This window comes from Artemia franciscana, chromosome 7, assembly GCF_032884065.1.
Source record: "Artemia franciscana chromosome 7, ASM3288406v1, whole genome shotgun sequence".
Classification (NCBI taxonomy): domain Eukaryota; kingdom Metazoa; phylum Arthropoda; class Branchiopoda; order Anostraca; family Artemiidae; genus Artemia; species Artemia franciscana.
In genome coordinates this window covers 50,484,626-50,504,340 of record NC_088869.1, presented here as the reverse complement: position 1 = coordinate 50,504,340, position 19,715 = coordinate 50,484,626, and the positions used below count along the sequence as shown (strand labels likewise).

The following is a 19,715-nucleotide window of genomic DNA, read 5'->3' as shown; positions in this document are numbered from 1 at the left end:
TTTTGCTTCTGTTTTGTTTTAGCTTTGGTTGCATATTTTTTAGCCTTCATTGGGGATGTAAAGTTATTTTTGTAGATTTTGTAAAAATTTTAATGTAAAAAAAAATTAAGTAGTCTATTGCTTTAAATGTAACACTTCGAAAATTTCAAGGAAAATAAGTGGTTACAATTTTACATATTAGAATAAAAAAGGAAAAGAGAAAAAAATTATCACAGTCAAAACTAAAAGCATTTGGAAGATTCAAATGGTTTGTACAACCTTAAATCGCTTAAGAGGATTAATTTAACTTAGCTTTAGATCAGTTTTTGATTGTGAACAATTTTTTTGCTTATCTATATCTGCTTCATTTGTCACACAGAGCCAAAATATGTAATGCAATGTGTTTCCCCCTTGACACTTCAAAAATACATGAACCCGTCGACACTTTTAAAAATATCTTGATCCTTTTGCTATGTTTTGGCTTAATGTAGTTTTTGTTTTCCTTCTATAGTTTGTGCATTATCGTAAAAGATTCCCTAATTTGAGGACTTTATTTTTGCTCGGTTTCCAAGTCTTTATTAAAAATGATTTCCTTCTTTTAATTCCTTTTGTTTCAACATGTTTTCGTACAGTTAGTTTTACGACTATTGTCGTGTTTGTTTTTATCTTACCCAATGAGAAGTAACCCTCGTGAGATTTGTTTCGTCTTAACATTGCTCAGAAACTAATTAGGTTTAGCTCGAACCGCTAAAATTAAATTTAGTCTTTTACTAATAGGAATGGGATAGAGCACTGTTCTCTCTCAATAATTCATGATCATTACCAAGCATTCAAGTTAGAGGCCGTTGGGGCATAATTGATCTGTCACAGAGCGTAAAACACGAAAACAAAAATATGGTTATTACAGTGTGAGCCCTAGCATCCTAACTTCAACGAGTAGAGTCCTGGTTGAACTTCGTTGAAGTAAGGATGCTAGGGCTGTTTTTAAAAAGGTTTTTAAAAAACATTATTTATGTTTTAATTCTCACAATTTAATGCACCCTTGGACATAACGTCTGTACTCTTCATAATAACCATTACTATATGTAAACAATGGTCAAAGCTTGTAACTTGCAGCCCCTCCCCCGGGGACCTTGGTGGACTAAGTCGTCCCAAAGGCATAGTTATTAGGTTTTTGACTCAGATGAACAAAATGGCTATCTCAAAATTTTTATCTGGTGACTTCGGGGAAAAAATGGGCGTGGAAGGAGGCCTAGGTGCCCTCCAATTTTTTGGTCACTTAAAAAGGACACTAGAACTTTTAACTTCTGTTAGAATGAGCCCTCTCGCGACATTCTAAGACCACTGGGTCGATGCAATCACCCCTGAAAAAAAACAAACAAATAAACACGCATCCGCGACCTAACTTCTGGAGAAAAAAAAAACAAAATTCCACATTTTTGTGGATAAGAGCTTGAAACTTCTACAGTAGGGTTCTCTGATACGCTGAATCTGGTTCTATGATTTTCTATGACTTTTAGGGGGTGTTTCCCCCTTTTTCTATAATAAGGCAAATTTTCTCAGGCTCGTAACTTTTGATGGGTAAGACTAAACTTGATGAAACTTATATATTTAAAATCACCATTAAAATGAAATTCTTTTGATGTAACTATTGGTATCAAAATTCCATTTTTTGGAGTTTCGGTTACTATTGAGCCGGGTCGCTCTTTACTACAGTTCGTTACCACAAACTGTTTGAGAAGGAATAAGCTAACTTTAACTTGGACATTTTAAATGAAACTTATGTGTTTTGCTCTTATGTAATGGCAAGCCCTTACTTCTCTATCGATTACCTAATATTCAATGTACAGGTTATTGCTGCAAAACTAATTTGCCATCGAATTCTAAGACGGCAATGTAACAGTTATGCTGTAAATGATTTGAATGTTCCCTGAATTGTCTGATTAATCAGAATACTCTGAAAGTTTCTATGTTTTGCTTCAAGATGATCGAACTAGCTTTATTCTCTATCAGTATAGATCATCGATTATCAAAAATTCAATTTACAAGTTTTTTCTGCACCACAAGTTTGCCATCGAATACGAAAACAACAATATAACAGCGAGAACATGACAAATAATGTCATATAATCACGTTACATAATGAGTATAAAACTTCAGTTTTTCCTATTTAATGCGCTGTTCAATAAGTATCCTATGGAAGTTCTTAAGCCGAACTGGCCAGCCGTGACAAAAAACAACAAAGAGAGAAAAAACTCAATGAAAAGACAACAAAAGCAAACTGATGCAGTTACTTTGGTGTTCTCATCGAAGTATCTCTAATAGCTTCTGTGACCTAGGTTGATAAGTTGCGACAATTGTATTTTATTAATATTGATGGTGGTTTTATTTGTTTTTAGTTTATTTTAGTTTTTTCTTTGTTTGCTTGTTTTCTTTTGTGATGACGACGTCTAGTTTACATACAGGCGAAATATCCACGTTGTTTTAGTCTTTCATCTTTTCTCTCTACTGGCCACAGTCTGGTTTGTGGTGTTTTCATTCAGTTTTTTTTTCTCTCTCTTTTTTTTAATAAGTATCCTAGAAAACTAGAAAAAAATGGAAGTAATTAAAGAAAAATCTTAATTATTCTATTTATTCAAGGTATGTGTCAAGTAAAAAAATTAAAGCAAAAGAGATTAGCCAATTTTTAGTTAACTCCAGATTATATTTTGAGGTCTGATATTCTTACCAATGGATCCAAAAGTTTTTCATAAAAATTTCTACCACAGTCAAAAAATCATTTGTATGTAGGTCATGCATATATAGTTGGTCGACTAAATAAGATTTCATGAGTTTGGAATTTTTGTTCCATAGCCTTGTTCTGATTTTTCATTCCAATATTGTCAGGTGTGTTTTTCTCTCATCAAACAGTTCGTGGTAACGAACTGTAAGTAAGGAACGACCAGGTTCAATATAGCTGAAACTCTAAAACATTGAATTTTGATACCAATATATACATCAAAAGAATTAAAATGTTATGCTGATTTCAAGTATATAAGTTTTGTCAAGTTTAATCTTGCCCATCAAAAGTTATGAGCCTGATAAAATTTGCCTTGTTTTTGAAAAAAAGGGGGAAACACCCATAAAAGTCATAGAATCTTAATCAAAATCAGGGCCATTATTATTATTTTTTTTTTCTTCCCAGGGATGATCACATTGATCCAGTGATCCTAGAATATCGCAAGAGGGCTCATTCAAACAGTAATTAAAAGCTGTAGTGCCCTTTTTAAGTGACCAAAACTGGGAGGGGCAACTGACCCCCTCCCACTTTTTTTTCCCAAAGTCATCCGATCAAAGTTTTGAGATTCAACATAGTCGAAAAATTTAATAAAGATGTCTTTGCGGATGACTTAATCCTCCACAGTTCTCGGGGGAAGGGCTGAAAGTTAGGAACTTTGCCTATTTTTTACATGTAGTATTGGTTATTGGGAAGTATACAGCTGTTTTCAGGGGTGATTTTTTCTGGTAGGGGGGTCTAGGGGAAGGGGTTATATGGGAGGATCTTTCCTTGAAGGGGTGCTGAATTTCCTACTATTATTTTAAAAAAAGATCAGAAATTAAATAAAAACGAGCTTTTCAACTAAAAGTAGCATAAGAAGCAGCATTAAAACTTAAAACGAGCAGAAATGATTACGTATATGAGGAGGTTCACCCCCTCGTCAATACCTCGCTCTTTACGCTAAAGTTTTTTTAGTACTTTCAAAAGAGCTATTTGTTCTAATTAAACGACCTTTGGGATTTAGGGGTCATTCTTCAAGATTCGGAACAAAATTCGAACTTTAGCGTAAAGAGCGAGGTATTAATGGGGGGGGGGGTGAACCCCTCATATGCGTAATAATTTCTGTTCGTTTTAAGTTTTAATATTGCTCCTTACTTTCAGTTTAAAAAACTTGTTTTCTTATGTAATTCGATCATAAACGAGAGACTTAACCCCTTTAAAATTTGTTTGTTCTCTTTTAAAATTGTTTCGAAATAAATTAGTTCTACCTTGATCTTTTGAAATTAAATTTCTGTGTTTGGCTTCCAGGTAATGGAAAGAGCTTTGTTCTCTATCGACAATGCATATCGATTACCAAATATGCAAGTTACAGGTTATTGCTGCAAAACAAATTTACCATCAAACACCGCATTTAGGTAAGTTAATTTTTTTAACATAGCAAAAAGAAAAAAAAAACAAACTCAAAAGCAGACGAGATAGCAAATTAAAAGGGCAGCAATTCATTTCATGATTTTCATTGCACGATAAAATATATAAAAATCATTGAGAATTAGTAAAGACTGGAAATGATGAAAGGAAAAAGGAGAAAGGAACGGAAAACCTTAGGGAAAGTTTTTATTCCCAAATATCTATTATTTTTTATGATATTGTATGATAAATCTGACATTCTTATAGCGTATAGGATAGCCTTTGATTCTGGAATTACTGTGAAATTTTGTCTTTTCTTTCTTTAACTCATTTGTTTTTATGCAAAGAGACGGTTAAAAAACAGACAGATTCTCTTAGCAACACAATATTGCCCTATCGCTTACCCTATCGTTATCTGTTCTTGCTTCCCCTATTGGTTTTTGCTTGCCCTATCGTTTTTTTGTGAAACCGTTTACCGTTTTGATGTTTCATGCGGGTGCTAAAATATATGTGATTGTGATCAGAATCTAGTATAAAATGTGTATGAAGAAAGTTTTCTTAACTGTTTAGTTTTCTTATCAGCTCGAATATTTTTTTTTTAATATTATTATAAAAAACTTCGACCTGGGGAGTTTCTTGAAGCAAAATCAAAATTAGCTTTGTATTAAACCAATAAGAACCAATAACTAAATGTTAATTATCACAAGAAAATTGAAATTGGTTGACAAATTGTTGACAATTTGTCTAAGATAACTCTATATAGTATTAAATAAAAAAGAACTAGTTTTTTTAAACTGAAAGTAAGGAGCGACATTAAAACTTAAAACGAACAGAAATCACTCCGTGTATGAAAGGGGCTGCTCCCTTCTCAACGCCCTGCTCTTTACGCTAAAGTTTGACTCTTTCTCTCAATTCTACTTAATTAAACAGTAAAAAACTTTAGCGTAAAGAGAAGGGCGTTGAGAAGGGAGCAGCCCTTTCATACACGGAGTAATTTCTGTTCGTTTTAAGCTTTGATGTCGCTCCTTACTTTCAGTTAAAAAACTAGTTGTTTTGATTTTCATTTTGGCTCTCAGCACATAAATTATTAAAATGAAATTTGCATATTAATTCTTTTTTTTTATGCTAAATGGCTTTCTCTTAGTTTTGACCAGATGATTTTTAGAAATAAGGGGTGGCAAAGGAGGCTTAGTTGCCCTCCAAATTTTTGGTTACTTAAAAAGGCAACTAGAAATTTTAATTTTTAACGTACGTTTTTATTAGTAAAAAATATACGTAACTTAAGAATTAAATTACGTAACAAACTTCTATATTCTTATATTTTTATTATGTATATGACGGGATTTGTCTCCTCGTTAATACCTCGCTCTTTACACTAAAGCTTAAGTTTTGTCCCAATTCTTTAAGAATGACCCCTGAATAAGAAAGGCCGTAGAATAAATAGTTGAAATTACTAAACATACTTTAGCGTAAAGAGCGAAGTATTTAGGAGGAAGAGAGCCCCTCATATGCGTAATAGTCTCTTTTCGTTTTAAGTTTTAATACTACTCCTTACTTTCAACTGAAAAAACTTTTTCATGTTTATTTTTTCTTTTTTTATAGTAATGCTAGAAAATCCTGCGCCCTTTTCATTGAATTTCTCTTCCCCCATAACATAATCCTTCAAGGAAAGATCCTCCCACATAGCCCCCCTCCTCACCCCCCCCCCCAAACTAAAAAAAAAACCTTGAAAACGTCTGTACGCTTCCCAATAACCATTGCTGTATGTAAATAATGGTCAAAGTTTGTAACTTGCAGCCCACCCCTGGGGACTGTGGGGAGTAATTCATCCCTAAAGACATAGTTATTATGGTTTATGACTGTGTTGAAAAAAATGGCTATCTCAAAATTTTGATCCGTTGAGCGTGGGAAACTGAGCGTGGGACGGGGCTTAGGTGCCCTCCAGTTTTTTCGGTCACTTAAACAGGGCACTAGAAATTTTCATTTCCGTTGGAATGAGCCCTCTTGCGAAATTCTAGGACCATTTGATTGATACGATGACCCCTGGGAAAAAAACAACAAAAAACAAAAAAGCAAAACAAAAAAACAAATAAACACGCACCCGTGACCTGTCTTCTGGCAAAAAATACGAAATTTCACATTTTTGTAGATAGGAGCCTGAAATTTTGCAATAGAAATTTTCATATACGGAGTAATTTATTGTTTATTTTTATTTTACAAATATATTTTTATTATACAAAGATACGTGTTACAACAAAAGACATAGTTGTCACTGATACGCTGAATGCGATGGTGTGATTTTCGTTAAGATTCTATCATTTTTAGGGGGTGTTTCCCCCTATTTTTAGAACTAAGGCAAATTTTCACCGGCTCGTAACTTTTGATGAAAAAGACTAAATTTGATGAAACCTATATATTTGAAATCAGCATGAAAATGTGATTCTTTTGATGTATCTTTCAGTATCAAAATTCCGTTTTTTTAGAGTTTCGTTTACTATTGAGCCGGGTCGCTCCTTACCACAGTTCGTTACCACGAACTGTTTAATATTTTTACAAAGAAAAAGATCAACAAAAGACTAGACCTACGTTGCCCGGGCAACGTGAAGTGTTGCGGCAACCTTTGTCCGGCTTCGCCGACTAACGTGTTGCGAGAACAACACTTTGGTTTTGTTTCTTCGTTATCGATGAGTAATCACATGATAAAGGGCTATTCCTCAGCGTTGGAAAAACAACAACAAAATAGTATCGAAAGAAGGGACTAAATTGACTTTGAAGCCAGTTGAACTTTATCCTTTTCAATCGTAAACATCGTGACCGATGATAACTCGGAAAAACATCTTATATAATCTAGTTGGTATAATGAAGCTATCCCTAACTTTCCAGGATCAAAATACCATAAATGACATTCTATTAATTATTACGAAACTATATAACTGTTTTACATTCTCGTTTGTGCTTGTTTCTTCACTATCGGTTAAATGATGAAGTTGTCAGCCTATCGAAGTTTTTAAAACGGTATGTTCAAACAAGAACGCAATCAGTTATCACATGACCAAAGGCTATTCCTCAACGTTGAAAAAACAAAAACTACAAAATAATATCGAAAGAAGGGACTAATTTGACTTTGTAGCCAGTTGAACTTTATCCTTTTCAATCGTAGACATCGTAACGGATGAAAATTTGGAACAATATCTTATATAATCTAGTTGGTATTATAAAGCTATCCGTAACTTTTCAGGATTAAAATACCATAGGTGACACTAATTATAACGAAACTACCTCATTGTTTTACATTATCGTTTGTAACCGTTGCGTAAACACTTAGTTCTGTCAGATTTAAATATATCGAATACAATGTGCACCAATTTGCACAAATTTCTGGCCCAAAGTGAACAGATTCTTATTTACAAGTCTCTCTCCCGTGATAGACCTCAAGTTCTTCGGAAACATATAAATGGGTAGCCTAGCCTACACCAACTAGCGTAAGTTGCAAGCCCCTCGTTCGCTGAAGGTGATTGTAGACCAGCAACCGATTATTACTTACAAGTCCCCTGCATGTCTTACCACTGGAACCAAATTCGTTTAACCATCAAATACACTGGAAACAAATAATAGGCACACCAACTAGAAAAGTGGCAAACCCCTCATTGCCGAAGATGATTATGAGCTAACAGCCGTTTCTCGACCAAAGTGAACCGATTCTTACTTATAAGTCCCTTTCCCGTGATACATACAATCACCGATTACTTAGAAACCTTGAACGCTTCTGGGGCATAACTTAAAACTCTTGCCCCCATCTCAAAATTTGTGTTGCTTGGATTCGAGGAAAAAGGGCTGAGAGGGGGGGGGGGGCTAGGTTCGCTCAGGTTTCTTTTGACTCTTAAAAGTAAAGTAGAAATTCTAATTTCTAATCAAATGAGCCACCTTCGAATTTTAAACGACTACTCCTTATATAAAAACCTTATACGCCACCGGAGGATAACTTAAAACACTTGTTTAAGGCTCTGGGGGGTTATCTTTTGAATCTTAAATATTGAACCAGAACTTTAAATTTCTAACCATATTATCCACCTTTGAAGTTTATACGAACATCCCTTACATAACAAGAGCTAAGAGCTCATATGGCACTTATGACGAGGTCGGAAGAGCCAAGAGCTCAAATGGTATGAGCTCTAGCAAAATTCTAAGAATAAATAGATTGCTTTAAAAGGAAGTTCAGAGGCTTAATGCCGGTCGGAATTTAAAATAAGTGCTCTGAGTCATGAGGTCCTTCTAAATATCAAAGTTAATTAAGAGCCGGTCACCCACTCGTTAGTTAAAAATACCTCAATTTTGCAAATTTTTCCTGTCCCTTCAGCCCCACAGATGGTCGAATCAGGGAAAACAACTCTATCAAGTCAATTTGTGCAGCTCCCTGATACGCCTACCAATTTTCATCATCCTAGCACGTCCAGAAGCACTAAACTCGCCAAAGCACTGAACCCCACCTCCTAACTCCCCCAAAGAGAGCAGAACCAGTCCGGTTACGTCAATCACGTATCTAAGACATTTATGAGCGTTTTCCAAGATTTCCAATTTCCCCCTGAAACTCCCCCCAGTGTCAAAAGATCTGATCGGGATTTGAAATAAGAGCTTTGAGACATGAGTTCCTTCTAAATATCAAATTTCATTAAGATCCGGTCACCCGTTCTTAAGTTAAAAATACCTCAATTTTTCTAGTTTTTCCAAACTATGAACCCCCAGCTCCCCCAAAGAGAACAGATCCCTACCAATTATGTCAATCTTGTATCTATAGTTTGTACTTATTGTTCCCATCAATTTTCATTCCGGTCTCTCCACTCTAAGCATTTTCCAAGATTTCTGTTTCCACCCTCCAGCCCTGTATGTCCCCGGATTCGATTCGAATTGAAAATGGAGCATCTGAGACATAAAATTCTTCTGTATATCAAGTTTCATTAATATCCAATCATCCATTCGTAAGTTACCTCGATTTTCACGTTTTCCAAGAATTCAGGTTTCCCCATCCATCTCCCTTCAACGTCACCGGATCTGGTCGGGATTTAAAATTAGAGTTTTAAAGCACAAAATCCTTCTAGATGTCAAATTTATTTAAGATCTGATCACCCGTTCGTAAGTTACAAATACCTCATTTTTAAAAAAAATTCCGAATTACTCCCCCCCCCCCCCCGACTCCACCAAAGAGAGTGGATCTGGTTCGGTTATGTCAGTCACCTATCTTAGACTTGTGCTTATTCTTTCCACCAAGTTTAATTCTGATCTCTTGGCGTTAGCCGTTTTCCAAGATCCCCCCCCCCCTAATGACACTGGATGCAGTCGGTATTTAAAATAAGAGATCTGAGTTTCGAGCTCCCTCTAAATACGAAATTTCATTAAGATACGATTTCTCTTTTGTAAGTTAAAAATAACTCATTTTTTCTAATTTTTAGAATTACCCCCCCCCCCCCAAAGAGAGCGGATCTGTTCCGATTATGTCAATCCCGTATCTAGGCCTTGTGTTTATTTTTCCCACCAAGTTTAATCTCGATCCCTCCACTCTAAGTGTTCTCGAAGATTTTAGGTTCCGCCCCCCACTTCCCCTGCACCGGATCCGGTCGGGATTTAAAATAAGAGCTCTGAGACATGATATCCTTCCAATCATCAAATTTCATTAAGATCCGATCACTTTCGATACCTAATTTTTCTGATTTTAAGAACTACCCCCCCCCCTCCAACTCCTCCAAAGAGAGCGGACCCGTTCCGGTGATGTCAGTCACATCTAGGACTTATGATTTTGTTCCATCAAGTTTCATCCCGATCCTTTTCACTCTAAGCGTTTTCCAAGATTTTAGGTCCCCCCAAGTCCCCCCCAATGTCACCAGATCCGGTCGGGATTTGAACAAGACCTCTGAGACATGATATCCGTCCAAACATCAAATTTCATCAAGATCCGATCACTTCTTAGTAAGTTAAAAATACCTCATTTTTTCTAATTTTTCAGAATCAACCCTCCCCCCTCCCACTCCCCCAAAGAGAGTGGATCCGTTCCGGTTATTTCAATCACGTATCTAGGACTTGTGCTTATTTTTCCCACCAAGTTGCATCCCCGATCCCTCCACTCTAAGCATTTTCCAAGATTTTTGTTTCCACCCTCCAGCCCTGTATGTCCCCGGATTCGATTCGAATTGAAAATGGAGCATCTGAGACATAAAATTCTTCTTTATATCAAGTTTCATTAATATCCGATCATCCATTCGTAAGTTACCTCGATTTTCACGTTTTCCAAGAATTCAGGTTTCCCCCTCCATCTCCCTTCAATGTCACCAGATCTGGTCGGGATTTAAAATTAGAGTTTTAAAGCAGAAAATCCTTCTAGATGTCAAATTTAATTAAGATCTGATCACCCGTTCGTAAGTTACAAATACCTCATTTTTTAAAAAAATTCCGAATTACTCCCCCCCCCAACTCCACCAAAGAGAGTGGTTCTGGTCCGGTTATGTCAGTCACCTATCTTAGACTTGTGCTTATTCTTTCCACCAAGTTTAATTCTGATCTCTTGGCGTTAGCCGTTTTCCAAGATTTCCGGTCCCCCCCCTCATGACACTGGATCCAGTCGGTATTTAAAATAAGAGATCTGAGTTTCAAGCTCCCTCTAAATACGAAATTTCATTAAGATACGATTTCTCTTTTGCAAGTTAAAAATAACTCATTTTTTCTAATTTTTAAAATTACCCCCCCCCCCCCCAAAAAGAGAGCAGATCTGTTCCGGTTGTGTCAATCCCGTATCTAGGCCTTGTGTTTATTTTTCCCACCAAGTTTAATCTTGATCCCTCCACTCTAAGTGTTCTCGAAGATTTTAGGTTCCGCCCCCCGCTTCCCCTGCACCGGATCCGGTCGGGATTTAAAATAAGAGCTCTGAGACATGATATCCTTCCAATCATCAAATTTCATTAAGATCCGATCACTTTCGATACCTAATTTTTCTGATTTTAAGAACTACCCCCCCTCCAACTTCTCCAAGGAGAGCGGACCCGTTCCGGTGATGTCAGTCACATCTAGGACTTATGATTTTGTCCCATCAAGTTTCATCCCAATCCTTTTCACTCTAAGCGTTTTCCAAGATTTTAGGTCCCCCCAAGTCCCCCCCAATGTCACTAGATCCGGTCGGGATTTGAACAAGACCTCTGTGACATGATATCCGTCCAAACATCAAATTTCATCAAGATCCGATCACTCCTTAGTAAGTTAAAAATACCTAATTTTTTCTAATTTTTCAGAATCAACCCTCCCCCCTCCCACTCACCCAAAGAGAGTGGATCCGTTCCGGTTATTTCAATCACGTATCTAGGACTTGTGCTTATTTTTCCCACCAAGTTTCATCCCGATCCCTCCACTCTAGGTGTTTTCCAAGATTTTAGTTCCCCCTCAATTCCCCCAATGTCGCCGGATCTAGTCGGGATTTGAAATAAGAGCTTTGAGACACGACATCCTTCCAAACTTCAAATTTCATTAAGATCCGATTACTCCGTAAGTTAAAAATACCTAATTTTTTCTAATTTTTCAGAATTAACCCTCCCCCAGCTCCCCCAAACAGAGCAGATCCATTCCGGTTATGTCAATAATGTATCTAGGACTTCTGCTTATTTTTCCCACCAAGTTTCATCCCGATCCCTCCACTCTAAGCGTTTTCCAAGATTTTAGGGTCCCCCCTCCACCCCACCCCACCCCCCCCCCCAATGTCACCAGATCTGGTCGGGATGTAAAATAAGAGATCTGAGACACGATATCCTTCAAAACATCCAATTTCATTAAAATCCCATCACCCCTTCATAAGTTAAAAATACTTCATTTTTTCTATTTTTTCCGAATTAACGGGCCCCCGCTCCCCCAGATGGTCAAATCAGGAAAAAAGACTATTTCTAAATTAATCTGGTCCGGTCCCTGATACGCCTGCTAAACTTCATCGTCTTACATTACCTGGAATTGCCTAAAGTAGCAAAACCGGGACAGACCGACAGACCGAAATAATTTGCGATCGCTATATGTCACTTGGTTAGTACGAAGTGCCATAAAAACTTTATACGCTTCCGGGTGATAACTTGAATCACTTGCCCCCTGGCTTTGGGGGTTTTTGTCGACCCCGGGGTTTTATCATCTAATGTTTAAACTATTTAAAAAAATGGCTACCTCAAAATTTGTAAGAACCACATATGACCCCAGAGCATAACCTACAACGCCTGCTCCTGATCCCTGGGGGGTTGCTTCGATACCGGAGTTTTTCTTATCTGACCTTCGAACTATTTTCAACAAAATGGCCATCTCAAATTTTTTGTCGGATGGGTTTTGGGGAAAAAGGCGTGGAGGGGCTATTTGCCCTCGGATCTCTTTTGACTCTTAAAAAGTGAACTAGAACTTTCAGTTCCAATCAAATGAGCCCTTTCTGAAGTTTATTCGATTATCCCTTTCATAAAAACCATATATCCCTCATGGACATAACTTACAATGTCTACCCCCGGGCCCTGGGGGGTTGTGTCGACACCTAAGTTTTTCCTATATGACGTTTGAACTATTTAAAAAATGGCTATCTAAAAATTTGTATCGAATGGCTTTGAATAAAAAAGGGTGTGGAGGGGGGGGGAGGAGGCTAGTTGCCTTCTGATCTTTTTTGATTCTTAAAAAGTGAACTATAACTTTCAATTTCCTATCAAATGAACCCTCTCTGAAGTTTATACGAGCGTCCCTTCCATAAGAACCATACATGCCCCAAGGGCATAAATTACAATGCCTGCCCCTGGGCCCTTGGGGGTTGTTTTGACGCTGGAGTTTTTGTTATATGATCTTTGAACTATTTTTAGCAAAATGGCTATCTCAAAGTTCTTGTCTGATGCGTTTGAAGGAAAAAGGGTGAAGAGGAGAAGGGTAGTTGCCCTTCTATCTCTTTTGACTCTTAACAAGTGAACTATAACTTTAAATTTCCAATCAAATGAGCCCAATCTGAAGTTTATACGAGCGTCCCCTCCCTAAGAACCATGCATGCCTCGAGTGCGTAACTTACCACACCTGCCCCTGGGCCCCGAGGTTTTGTGTCGACACCGGAATTTGTTATATGATCTTTGAATTATTTTAAAAAAAATGGCTATCTTTAAATTTTTATTGGATGCATTTGGGAAAAAAAAGGACGTGGGGGAGGGGCTAGTTGCCTTCCGATCACTTTTGACTCTTTAAAAGGACACTAGAACTTCCTATTTCAAATCGAATGAGCCCCTTCCAAAGTTTATGCAACAACCCGTTCCCTATGAATTGCCTCTGGGAAAAAATAAACAAATAAATAAATAAATCATAAAACAATGGAGTCGTATAGCCTTAATTTTACGGAGCGTTATAGCGTTGCCTCTGAAATCTGTTACAGAGTTCCCAAACATTTTGTGGGAACGAACTGTAAGTAAGGAGCGTTGTGGCTAAAAAACCCGAAACTCTAAGAAGCAGAGTCTTCTTAAAAAGAGTAGAATTTTGATGTTTAATCAAAATATATGAAATTCGTGAAATTTAATTGTATCCGTGAAAAGTTACGAGTCTGAGAAAATTCGCCCAATTTTTGAAAAATGGGAGAAATATCCTCAAAGTATCAAGAGATCTCAATAAAAATCACTCCACCTGTTGGATCATACCAGAGAACCTTACTTTAGAGGTTTCAAGCTCCTATGTACGAAAATGTGGAATTTTGCATGTTTTTTTGCCAGAGGAAAGATCACGTATGCTTGTTTATTTTTTTATTTTTTACAAAGTGGTGATTGCATCGAACCAGTGATCTTAGAACTTCAGGTGAGGGCTCATTGGATCAGAAATCATAAGTTCCAGTGGCCTTTTTAAGGGACCGGAAATAGCGGAGGGCAGCTATTCCCCAACAAACAAACACAAAATAAAAACAATAGGGACATTCTTTTCAAGACAGTGGAAATCAACTCGGTGGATATTTAGGCCCTATGTCCAAGGACCGTCTTCAGCACAACACACAAAAAAATATATATATACATAAACTTACACTAAAATATGAGAATAAAAATTAATAATATTTTTTTTTAAACTTTTTAAAAACAGCCCTAGCATCCTTACTTCAACTAAGTTAAACTAGGACTGATAAATAGAATGAAGTGAGATGACAAAGTCATTTAAACAAAACAGAACAAAATGATTAAATGCAAGTTTTCAAACCTAACCTTGCGTTTTTGGCAGCCTGCCTCAAAGGTCTTTTTGTAACTCGTTCAATACTATTATAAATTGGTTTAGTAAAATATTTTGTTAGATTATTTTTAATTAAGTTAGAGTATAAAGAATTTAGTGAGTACTCCCCTAAGTCCCTATTTAAAGAAATATTATTATTTATTTTGAGACTAATCTCGATTGATTCCCGAACCCCTTCCCCAAATTATTACTAATGAGTGAAGATTTTTCAAAAAGTATTGTGTTGGAGGAATTATTAAATATATGACAACCTAAAGCAAAACCAAAGGAGTTATTAGAACTATTTCAAATTAATGTCTTGTCCATGTCTTTTTTACGCTGGTGAAGCTGTTTTTCTAGATTCAGATGGGTCCTGCCAACATAGTAATTTCCACAGTCGCAAGGAATTTGATAAACCCCTCTTTGGCGAGTAACGGGGGTTTTATCTTTACCGGAATTTAAGAAATTATTAACTTTAAAATTATTAGTAAAAACTACATAGAGAATATTTTTTTTGCGCAAACATTTTTAATTTTGTTGTTCTTTTTGGGATATACGGGAGATAGATAATATTTGAGGGTTTATCAGTAGCCTCACATTGTGACATATCTTCGATTTTACGGGAATGTTTTTTAGTCTATGGTTAATTATCTTATTGAAAAAAGGAAAAGGGGTATCCATTACCAAAAAGTTATCTGTGAGTTGATTTCCACTGTCTTGAAAAGAATTTCCCTATTGTTTCTACTTTGTGTTTGTTTGTTATGGAAAGGCAATGTGGTCTTCGTCGCTATTTTCAGCTAGTCCCCTCTCACGCTTTTCCCCAAAGTCATCCGATCAAAATTCTGAGACAATCATTTTATTCAGCATAGTCCAAAACCTAATAACTATGTCTTTAGAGATGACTTAGCCCACCACAGTCCCCGGGGGAAGGGTTGCAAGTTATGAACTTTGCTAATTGTTTACACAAAGTATTTTTGTATTGGGAAGTATACAGACGTTTTCAGGGTGGATTTTTCTTAGGGGGGGATTGGAGAGAATGAGAGAATCTTTCCATGGATAAAGGAAATTTTTCCTTGGAGGGGGGGGGGGCAGGATCTCCCAGCAATATTCAAAAAATGATCAGAAATTAAAAAAAAAGTTTTCTTTTAGCTCAAAGTAAGAAGCAACAATAAAACTTGAAACGAACAAAAATTGTTACGTAGATGACGGATTACCCCTCGTCAATACCCTGCTCTTTACGCTAAAGCTTTTTTATAGTAATTTAAAAATAACTGTTTGTTCTAATTAAACGACTTTTGTTATCCAGGACTCATTTTTAAGGGATTAGGACAAAACTTGAACTTTAGCGTAAAGGGTGAGGCATTGACGAGGGGGGCGACCCCCCTCATATATGTAATTACTTCTACTTATTTTAAGTTTTAATATTACTCCTTACCTTCAGTTAAGAAAGGTTTTGTTTAATAGTTTTATTCTTTAGGGTTTCTTAGATAACTTCGAAGACCACACTGCCTTTCCATGACGAAAGTAAAACAGTTCAAAATAGGGATGATACCTTTTTATTGACAGTGAAATATAAAATTATTTAACTGGATATTTCGAACACATATACAGTGTTCATCATCAGCAGTAAAACTAAAAGACATGAATAAAAATAAACAGAATTTATACCTAATAAACCAATTACATATAGTTTATTGCTCTTATTTTTTTCAATGCAACAGCCGAGGCAAATCTCCTTGACCTTTTCGGTTCCGGTTCATTAGATTTAACTGACGTATTACGTGGACAGAGGTCATAGCTCTTAGGTGAAGTGATATTTACTTTATTTGACCTCAGTAAATTATCATAAATTGAGTTCAATCCAAATTCACCTGTATCTCTGTTTATGGAATTATTCTTGAATAGAATTTTTATTCTATTAATAACAGTTCATCCCTATTTTGAACTGTTTTCCTTTCGTTTAGGGTTTCTGCATCTGGGCTAAATAAATACCGAAAAAATACACCTTTGTTATTTCCAATTTATTTAAAAGCTTGTAAATAGGTTATGGATAGGTATGTCTGTTGCCAACAAGTTATTGATAACATTTAAATATAAATCAGCCAAAACTCAAACATGCCATTAATCAGTGTTTCGGGTAGAATAATCAAAAAAGAAGTTTTTCAAGAAAAGTATAGAGCCGCATTAAAGTTAAGACCAGCAGAAATAAATTTCTATAATAATTCAAACTCAAAACGACCAAAAAGTACTATCAAACAGTTCGTGGTAACGAACTGTAGTAAGGAGCGACCCGGCTCAATAGTAAACGAAACTCTAAAAAACGGAATTTTGATGCTAAAAGATACATCAAAATAATCGAATTTTCATGCTGATTCTAGATAAATAATTTTCATCAAATTTAATCTTTGTCATCAAAAGTTACGAGCCTGCCTTATTTTGGAAAATAGGGGTAAACACCCCCTAAAAGTCATAGAATCTTAACGAAAATCACACCATCGTGTTCAGCGTATAAGCGAACCCTATAGCAAATATTTCAAGCTCCTATCTACAAAAATGTGGAATTTCGTATTTTTTGCCAAAAGACAGATCACGGGTGCGTGTTTATTTGTTTTTTTGTTTTTTTTTTCCCCGGTGGTCATCGTATCGACCAAGTGGTCCTAGAATATTGCAAGAGGGCTCATTCTAACGGAAATGAAAAATTCTAGTGCCCTTTTTAAGTGACCAAAAAAATTAGAGGGCACCTAGGCCCCCTCCCACGCTCATTTTCCCAAAGTCAACGGATCTAAATTTTGAGATAGCCACTTTGTTCCGCATAGTAGAAAACGATATTAACTATGTCTTTGGAATGACTCATTCCCCCAAAGTCCCTGGGGGAGGGGCTGCAAGTTACAAACTTTGTCCAGTGTTTACATATAGTAATGGTTATTGGGAAGTGTACAGACGTTTTCAGGGGGATTTCTTTGGTTTGGGGTGGGTTTGAGGGGAGGAGGCTATGTGGGAGGATCTTCTCTTGGAGGAACATGTCATGGAGCAAGAGAAATTCAATGAAAAGGGCGCGGGATTTTCTAGCATTACTATAAAAAAAACAATGAAAATATAAACATGAAAAAGTTTTTCAACTGAAAGCAAAGAGTAGCATTAAAACTTAAAACTAACAAAGATTATTACGCATATGAGGGGTTCTAAAAATACATTGATTCTTTGATCATAAGTTTGATTCTTTGCCACAATTCTACTTTTTAAAACAATTAAAAACTAGCATAAAGAGCGAGGTATTGCGGAGGGGACAACCCATTTCATATACGGAGTAATTTCTGTCCCTTTTAAGTTTTAATATTGCTCCTTACTTTCAGTTTAAAAAACTAGTTTTATATTTAATTAAAGACTGAATGAAAGCCAAAACGACCAGAAATCCGAATGAACGATCTTAATAAAAAATAGAGATAACAGGTAAAAATATAGAGGAATAAATAAATCTTAAAACGGGTGAAAATTAAATGAAATATTCAAGTCAAGCTTAATACGAACAAAACTACTGCAAACGGGCGTTTGGGTAGTGTCCCCTTTCCCCCTCGAAACGTAAAAATCTAAAGCCTTACATCTTTTGCATTTTATTGGAAACTATCAAACAGTTCGTGGTAACGAACTGTAGTAAGGAGCGACCCGGCTCAATAGCAACCAAAACTCTAAAAGGTTGAATCAATAGCTAAATCAAAAGAATTGCATTTTAATGCTGATTTTAAATATATAAGCTTAATCAAGTTTAGTCTTACCCATCAAAAGTTACGAGCCTGAGAAAATTTGCCTTATTTTAAAAAATAGGAGGAAACAACCCCTAAAAGTCATAGAATCTTAACGAAAATCACACCATCAGATTCAGCGTATCAGAGAACCCTGTTGTAGAAGTTTTGAGCTCCTATCTACAAAAATGTGGAATTTCTTATTTTTTGCCAGAAGACAAATCACGGGTGCGTGTTTATTTGTTTTTTGTTTTGTTTTTTTTTTCTCCAGGGGTCATCGTATCGACCAAGTGGTCCTAGAATGTCGCAAGAGGGCTCATTCTAACGGAAATGAAAAGTTCTAGTGCCTTTTTTAAGTGACCTAAAAAATTGGAGGGCACCTAGGCCCGCTCCCACGTTCATTTTTACTCCAAAGTCAACGGATCAAAATTTTAAGATCGCCATTTTGTTCCGCATAGTCAAAAACCATAATTACTATGTCTTTGAGAATGACGTACTCCCCCACAGTCCCTGGGGGAGGAGCTGCAAGTTATAAACTTCGGCCAGTGTTTACATATAATAATGGTTACTGGGAAGTGTACAGCGTTTTCAGTGAATTTTTTTTTGGTTTTAGGGTGGGGTTGAGGGAAGGGAGCTATGTGGGAGGATCTTTCCTTGGAGAAATATGTCATGGGGGACCAGAAACTCAATGAAAAGGGCGCAGGATTTTCTAAAATTACCATACAAAAAACAATGAAAAAATAAACATGGAAAAGTTTTTTTCAATTGAAAGCAAGGAGTAGCATTGAAACTTAAAATGAACAGAGATTATTACGAATATGAGGGGTTCTAAAAATACTTTTGCATAAAGAGCGAGGTATTTAGGAGGAGATAAATACCTCGCTCTTTATGCTATAATATTTTTAGTAATTTCAACTATTTACTCTACGGTCTTTCAGATTCAGGGGTCATTCTTAAAGAATTGGGACAAAACTTACGATTTAGTGCAAAGAGTGAGGTATTAACGAGGGTACAAACCCCATCATATACATAATAAGAATCTAAGAACATAAAAGCTTGTTACGTAAGCTAATTCTTAAGTTACGTATATTTTTTACTAATAAAAACATTCGTTAAAAATTAAAATTTATAGTTGCCTTTTTATGTAACCGAAAAATTGCATGGCAACTAGGCTTTCCCCACCCCTTATTTCTCAAAATCGTCTGATCAAAACTAAGAGAAAGGCATTTAGCCAAAAAAGGAATTAATATGCAAATTTCATTTTAATAATTTATGTGTGGAGAGCCAAAATCTAACATGCATTAATTCAAAAACGTTCATGAAATACATAAGAAAACTAGTATTTTTAACTGAAAGTAAGGAGCGACATTAAAACTTAAAACGAACAGAAATTACTCCGTATATGAAATGGGTTGTCCCCTCCGCAATCCCTTGCTCTTTACGCTAAATTTTGACTCTTTGCCACAATTCTGCTTTTTAAAACAATTAAAAACTTTAGCGTAAAGAGCAAGGCAATGCGGAGGGGACAACCCATTTCATATACGGAGTAATTTCTTTTCGTTTTAAGTTTTAATGTCGCTCCTTACTTTCAGTTAAAAAAATAGTTTTTTTTTA

General features: G+C 36.1%; 1 protein-coding gene across 2 annotated transcripts in view; it reads left to right on the top strand.

Annotated features, from left to right (window-relative positions):
- LOC136029422 (xanthine dehydrogenase/oxidase-like) overlaps window positions 1–19,715 on the top strand; it is a 135,913-nt gene that overhangs the window by 63,803 nt on the left and 52,395 nt on the right. For both annotated transcript variants that reach the window (XM_065707797.1, XM_065707796.1), the window contains exon 18: window positions 4,045–4,151. In XM_065707797.1, coding sequence (XP_065563869.1) covers window positions 4,045–4,151 — 107 coding nt within the window. The remainder of the gene's footprint in view (window positions 1–4,044; window positions 4,152–19,715) is intronic.